Source organism: Tigriopus californicus, chromosome 6, assembly GCF_007210705.1.
Source record: "Tigriopus californicus strain San Diego chromosome 6, Tcal_SD_v2.1, whole genome shotgun sequence".
Taxonomy (NCBI): Eukaryota; Metazoa; Arthropoda; class Copepoda; order Harpacticoida; family Harpacticidae; genus Tigriopus; species Tigriopus californicus.
Genome location: NC_081445.1, coordinates 8,615,450 through 8,622,240, shown reverse-complemented (window position 1 = coordinate 8,622,240; position 6,791 = coordinate 8,615,450). Strand labels below are relative to the sequence as shown.

General features: G+C 41.5%; 2 protein-coding genes across 3 annotated transcripts in view; one reads left to right on the top strand and one right to left on the bottom strand.

Moving 5' to 3' along the window:
- The window catches only part of LOC131881733 (integrator complex subunit 6-like), a 5,151-nt gene extending 3,698 nt beyond the window's left edge, over positions 1-1,453 (top strand). The window contains exon 6 of the mRNA XM_059228679.1: positions 324-1,453. Coding sequence (XP_059084662.1) covers positions 324-1,285 — 962 coding nt within the window. The 3' untranslated portion in view covers positions 1,286-1,453. The remainder of the gene's footprint in view (positions 1-323) is intronic.
- Positions 1,454-2,647: 1,194 nt separating this feature from the next.
- On the bottom strand, positions 2,648-4,901 carry LOC131881734 (triosephosphate isomerase-like). 2 transcript variants are annotated; one of them, XM_059228680.1, is made up of 5 exons: positions 4,680-4,901; positions 4,373-4,596; positions 3,024-3,300; positions 2,817-2,968; positions 2,648-2,741 (listed from the first exon to the last, which is right to left on the bottom strand). In XM_059228680.1, the coding sequence occupies exons 1-5, from the start codon at positions 4,786-4,788 to the stop codon at positions 2,739-2,741; spliced, it is 765 nt and encodes a 254-aa protein (XP_059084663.1). In that variant the 5' UTR covers positions 4,789-4,901; the 3' UTR covers positions 2,648-2,738. The 2 variants fall into 2 exon arrangements, with proteins under 2 accessions (XP_059084663.1, XP_059084664.1); XM_059228681.1 differs by having other exon boundaries at positions 3,045-3,300; positions 4,680-4,888.
- Positions 4,902-6,791: the final 1,890 nt, after the last annotated feature.

Here is a 6,791-nt window from a genome sequence, read left to right as displayed (position 1 = left end):
ATGAAACAAACGGCAAGCACAAGAATCCCTGAGTCTCGGATTCTCTGGACCCATGGGCGCCAAAAGGAGTAAAAAAGGTATGATTGCAAAAACCTTTTTTCGGAGACAAAGAAATATTGTACACATTTTAGGTTACAATATCAATTAGGCAAAATATTAACATAATATATATTATTAACCCACTTATCCATAGGCGCTTCAAAATGCGAATGCTTGTCAAATTAAGTAACATATGTTTTTATCTTATATATATAAAACAAAGAAATAAGAGAACAAATATTATAAACAAGTTCCTCGTTAAACTCTTAATTTTTCTTTGAAAGGTCCTTTGCCCAAGGATTATGTGTACCGAAAAACGCCTCCGAGCACGCCCACTCGAGAGCCTTCCCCGTCCCCGCCGCCGCCCTCTTCTCAAACCCAGTCTTATCGGCCGCCCAGTTGTCCCACGTATTCAATCAGCCAAGAGGATCGCGACAAAGAGGAATCCTTAAGCGGCTCCCTACCGCCTCAAGTCACGCCTTTGCTCACCCCACCCTCCAGTCCTGCTCGCCTAGTCGCAGAGCCTCCTACTGCCAATAATATCCAACCCATCGAAGAGGAGGACAAAGACAAAGACTCGATTCACCTTCGGAATGGGGACCATCTCCCCCAATCCCCGGCATTAGTCAACGGAGTAAATAGTGACACTCCGCCCAACCCCGATCTCATGGGAGTGTCCATAGCCCATTCGGAGAGTGATAGCGACGACGAGAAACCTTTAGTGATCGATCCCGAGCCTCAAGAAGAGGACCCACCCGCTCCTCCATCCAACTTATCTTCCCCCGCCCCCGTATCAACCACCCCACCCATTGCACCCACGTTAGCTCGAGCCGATTCATTCCGACTCAATGCTCAGCAGGAGCAGCTGATGACCTCGGAAATTGCGGGCATACTCGGCACGGGCAACGGGCATGCGGCCAAAGTGAACGGCAAGATGACCAACGGAAGTCGGAAAGTGAGTCGGGATTCCAGTCCAGTGACATCCATCAAAGACACGGAGAACGTCATGTCCAAGGAAGAGATTCGCAGTGTGGTGCAGAGGAATCAGAACATGCGGCAAATGATCTATAAAGAGGTCAAGCGACCGGGCAAGAACCACGAGACCTTGTTCAGTATGTTGAAGGACCTGCACGGTCCTCGGACGATCAAGGAAGCTTACATTGGAGAAGTGATACTGGAGGCGAAGCGGTTCAAGCGGAAAACCCTGGCGGAATTACTCGAGTCCAGGATGGGTGAACTCACGTGACCCTGCTTTCCGTGAGGAGCTAACACGTCAGTCCATTCAGTTGTTGCTTTTCTTTTAATGATACTACTTCTAATGATAATAATGAAATTGCTATTCTCGAAATGTGATCCTGAAATGTGTCCATCGAGACTGAAAAGTAAAAGCACTGCATCGGTTGTGCATACGAGATATTTTGGGCTATGCTGTTAACCGTCGATTCCGTCGCCAAATTAGTGAGGTTGGGAAGATATGTTCGCAAATTTTCCGGTCTTTGGAAAATAGTAAGTAAAACTCTCGAAAAATATATCAATCAGGGCTTCCGATACGTGATTTTGGAAATTGAGCATGTGTTTTACAATTATCATCAATGTGCATGGAAAGAGAGTCTTTTTGAAGGCTTCGCTGTTAGGTTTTTGAGTAGTGGCCAGAAAGAGCCCCTGAATTAATTGATTCACTCACCCTTTCTTAAAAGTCCGTTATTTTTTATTGTTTTCTATGAATTAGATATCTATGAAATATTATATATTAGAAATCAAATCTGTCGCTTCAAGGATTACATTCAAACACTTTTTGTCAAATTTGAGGATTTGTAGGAATAATTACTTTGTTTGTACCGGATGAAAATCCGTGAAAAACATTCAAGAACCTATCGATTGGGAGCGTTGCTCTGCTATTTCAAAAATCGTCCAAGTCAGATTTGAAGAAAACGATGGATCTTGTAGTAAGTTCATTCGTCTTAATTGGATTAATTCTTTATTTCCACGAGCTAAACTTGACTTTATCGATTGGTACTTGCGTGCGATAATATTCGAATTGAGTTGAATCAGTGCATCCTAATTTATCAACTGCCAAGTAAATTGGGGGCAGCTCCCAGTTCGAATTTTGCGCGCTTTTCCGCAACGTCGTTCAACGCTGATGTCCACAAAGGATTAAATAAATTACATCATGAAATTAATTTCATTGACTATTGGTCTTAAAAATTAGATTGGATATATTGATAAACCTTTACCGTTTTCATATTTCATATCAATCCTTTGTAATTTTGTGACCTAAAGGTGGGTAAATCTTTCCAAAAGACACCCATTCAAGATGCAATAAAAAGGCAATGTGAGGGCCAAAATTTGAACAACTTCATGTGTTTCCTGATTAATTTGACAGTCAATTGTCAATACGATTTTACATTTTTGAACAAGTGTCGGTTTGAGGGTAGTGAACCAGCCTGAAAAGCCAACCTCATCTATTAATCCCTAACATTATTGGTCACTATATTGAACATTATTCAAGTACATGAAACACATGCCGAAATAAGCATTACGTGAGGATTCAATTGCAACCCTTTATTTGTAGCTACTAACTAAACATCTAAAAATGAAGCTCGACGAGTCGTAAAAGCTGATTTTATTCGTTATCATCATAACGCAACCTGTCACACATTCAGCGACTGGGTCCAAGACATTCTTCCACAGGGAACTCTTCACTGAAAAAAAGGAGAAAAAAACCCGGATATATTTATCTTCATCAAAACCTTATACACCGCGCTTTATCATCTTACTTGTGAAGCGTTAATAATTTCCACAAACTCTGGCTTGAGCGAAGCTCCACCCACCAAAGATCCATCAATATCGGCGCACTTGGCCAACTCCTTGCAATTAGCAGCAGTCACCGAACCTCCATACAAGATCCTGAGATTCTCAGCCACTTCCGCTGCATTAAGAAACACCCATGAGAACAGCTCTAAACAAAACATTTCCCCACACACTTTCAGATCGTTTGATCTTACGCGAGACGTTCTCGGAGAGCCACTTTCGGAGAGCGGCGTGGGTTTCCTGGGCTTGTTCAGGGGTGGCCGTTTTGCCCGTGCCAATGGCCCAAACGGGTTCGTAAGCCAAGACCACTCGGGACCAATCGGAGACCTTGTCTGCAATGGCCTTGAGTTGCTTGAAGCACACCTCTTCGGTCTTGCCGGCCTCACGCTCCTCAAGCTTCTCACCAATGCAGGGGATGATGTGTAAGCCATTCTCAAGGGCAAATGCCACCTGACAAATGATGCAAAAACAAGGGTTTTACGCAATGGACTCGGCTTGAGAACCAATTTGATTACATCAACCCCGTCTTTTAAAGAGTAAGATTAGGTATACAAATCCAACTTAGGGCTCGAATTTGGCGGGTCGAGTTCAATCCCATATGATTTGGAATTCGGATAATTAGAATTGGGCAATTTCACGGTAATCAAGAATAAGATCATCAACGAGGATTGTGCTACTTACTACTCTAAATTTGAATTGATGTGATAAGCTCTAATACCGATTTAAGGGTTAAAAAAGAAAGGGTTTGTTTCAGTCATATTTACTGTCTAAAAGTGAGAGGTTTCGGGTGAGGCCGTCATGATTCACTGACTTTTCATGGATCTGCGGGAACTTAACGTTTTTAAGGCGTTTTACTTGACATCTTGAAAGTGCAGTGTCTCCATGTATTACGCTATTGTGGTCTCATTGAAAGCTATTTTTCATACCACTTTTCCACTCAAATGATAACATTAAATGAGAATATAAACTTTCCCATTTTTCTATGTAGGAGGGTTCGCATGAATTTGATTAGTTATTGCAGCGGTGACAGCTGTTTCCCACAATGTTGGAACATATCATCCTATTGTAATTTAAAAGTCTAAAATAAACAACAATATAGATTCAACGAGGAGCCTAATTCTCGAGCTTTCTTTCCAACCAATCCCGCACTCCACGATCAGCATTTGGAGGCACTCTTACCAGCCTAGCGATTATAGAATAATTTTTTAGGGCTAATGTTGGTGCACTAATTAAGAGTGTTTTTTCACGGATATAAAGAAAACCTTTAGTTAGAACCTCATACCCTGCGCTTTCAACCTGCCAATATTTCAATCATTTTTGAAGGCTAGTGGTATTCAAATTACACCATGAGCTCAAAAATGGGTGAACCTGCGGTCATTCCCAAGGGTGAGATAAGAATTAATGATGGCCTTGAGAAAGATCGAGCATCTCTGTGCATTGGGACACCTTTCATGAAATAGCAGTCCAAGAGAAAGAGTTACCAGCAATTGGACTGCTTAACCACCCAAGTTTCATCATTTACCTTCTCGCCAATGAGTTCATCGGTCTCTCCGAAAACGTTTCGTCGCTCAGAGTGGCCCAAAATAACCCATTTGCAGCCGCAATCCTTGATCATGGCCGCGGCAATCTCACCAGTAAAAGCCCCCTTGGCCGCCTTGTGACAATTCTGTGCGGCCACACCCACATTCTCCGGCAACCTCTCTCGGCAGTACATCAAGTAAGGCGCAGGCACACCCACCACCACATCTGAAATACATCCCAAACCCTTTTCATCGGTTGCATTCAAAATGGTGCCGCTCTAACAGTCTTGTCCAAGCAGGGCTACTTACCGCAATTGGGATCCAAGGGACCGGCTTTGAGGAAGTCGATGATTTTGTCAATGGACTCCTTGTCGCCATTCATCTTCCAGTTACCTCCCACGAAAAACTTGCGACCCATGTTGAACGGCGAAGGGGTTTAATTCCAGGAAAATAGTCTTGATATGCACGCAGTCACGCCCGGTGAACGAATGAGATGGAGAGAGTGTATCTACTACAATGGATGGATGCAAAGGCAACTAGCAACGCAGACGAATGGGGGAAAGGAGAAGAAAGGAACAACAGGGAGGCCAGAACGGGTTTCGGGCCAATTCGTTGAGACAGACGTGGGTGAATTACTTTTAAAATGTCATTGATTATGATAATCATATGCGATTAGTCTTAGGTTGTTACAACTACAACTACTTATTTCAAATTTCAGCTCAGTCCAACTTCTGGATCAAACCCTCTCAAAGATAACTCAAACAAATCTTCCCAGAATGAATAGGCTAACCCTCTTGTGGTCATTGATTACCAGAAGAGGGCGGGCGCAATGTTGCGGTTTGAGAGGGCATTATCTTTGACGCAATGGTTTGATTGAGCTGGAATTCAAAGTTCACAATTACAATGACGTGGGACCAGTTTCAAAAAAGGGAAATTGCAAAATGTTTACTCACTCCCAAAATGTCAATACTAAACCCTAGCAACCCCTCCATGAAGATTTCCAATATGCCAATGAATTTGTCATCTGCTGGACTCAAGTCTTTTGCCAGATTTGTCAAGTCTTGACGAATCTGGCAAAAAGTCAAAGGATCAAAGGACCCTTACGAGTCTGACTTTTGCCGGACTTGCCGCAGCATTAGCGACCAAGCACGATAAATTAATTGACTAGAAAGTTATATCGCTTTCTAAAATACTAAATACTAAAATACTAATAATAATAAATAATAATAAAAATACTAAAATACAACTACATAGTCAAAGGGACTGTGGCCTATCTCAATTGAAGGAGAATGTAATGTGTTCCAAAAATTTATCGAAGTCAAATATATTTTGTAACGTAAGAAGTCATCCCATTTATAGTTTTCTTTAGAAAATTTCTAATTGGCCGCATTTTTCCATTACGTTTGCTTTGGGATATGGAGTATAAAGGCTATTGAAAGAGCTCATCCAAACTTTGTCTTTTCCCTGTACAATCACATATTTTTCACTCATAGAACATGCTCGTTTTAGAGTAAGTATTAACATACTTGTTTGATAGGTTTCTCTTTCATTGCTTTAGAAACAAATATCTCTAATCAGTGTTTTAAGATATACACCATTTTACATCAAGCAAATATATAACTGTTACTTTGATTCTCTTACATTATGTTTTCGATTTATCAATGGCATTTTCTGAAAGTCAATATTGTCAAAAATTGGGTTTAGATTTCTCTTACAAGAAAACCACAACTACCATTTCCAATCCCATTCTCTTCAGTGTCCAAATATCAATTATCAGATGATCTCAGAACAATCTTAGAGAATACGAAACTTTACTTCTCATAGAAGTGTATTCATGCTTTAACTTTTCGTACCATTTCTCTTTTTCCACAATTTGACTCAAGTTTCATCGCAATCAGTTTTCGAATTTGACTTTCGATAACTTCTCCAGTTGGCTAAAATGGCATCCCTGTTGACATGCAGTCATGTCTTTTCTTGGTTTGAGTCTCTCTCGTTAGAGGTCGTGCCTGCGTTCAAGGGCAAGAGAGGTCGAATGGGTCGATTGAAGGAGGAGTCAGAGGACGTTCCTCCCGGGTCCCATTGGCCCATGGGAGTCCACATACAGAGACAATGATGGAAAGCCAAAGAAAGAGCTTCCTTTGAAATGGACCAATAAACCGAACGCAATGTACAGCTACTTTAACCCTCAACCTCGGATTTAGTCCTGTGATTGAAATTAGTTGTAGGCGGTTTTACTTTGATTCAGTCCATCATATATTTGTTACATTGAAAGCATCTCTTTTGATTTGTGATCAATTGCAACAAAGTTACGTTCCCTCTTCAAATTTGGGAAAGGTATCGCAATAATTTCATTACTTGGACTAAACTATTAATCCATTGGAAGTGCTGCAGTTTAAAGGTACACTCGTGCCGTGAAGCGTA

What these genes read in the sequence shown, in the direction of transcription:
- LOC131881734 (XM_059228680.1), bottom strand. Translation starts at nt 4,788, where the DNA reads ATGGGTCGCAAGTTTTTCGTGGGAGGTAACTGGAAGATGAATGGCGAC. An exon ending in TCCCTTGGATCCCAATTGCG is followed by an intron (nt 4,597 to 4,679) that starts GTAAGTAGCCCT and finishes GATGTATTTCAG; the next exon opens with ATGTGGTGGTGGGTGTGCCT. An exon ending in TAAGATCAAACGATCTGAAA is followed by an intron (nt 2,969 to 3,023) that starts GTGTGTGGGGAA and finishes TTCTTAATGCAG; the next exon opens with CGGAAGTGGCTGAGAATCTC.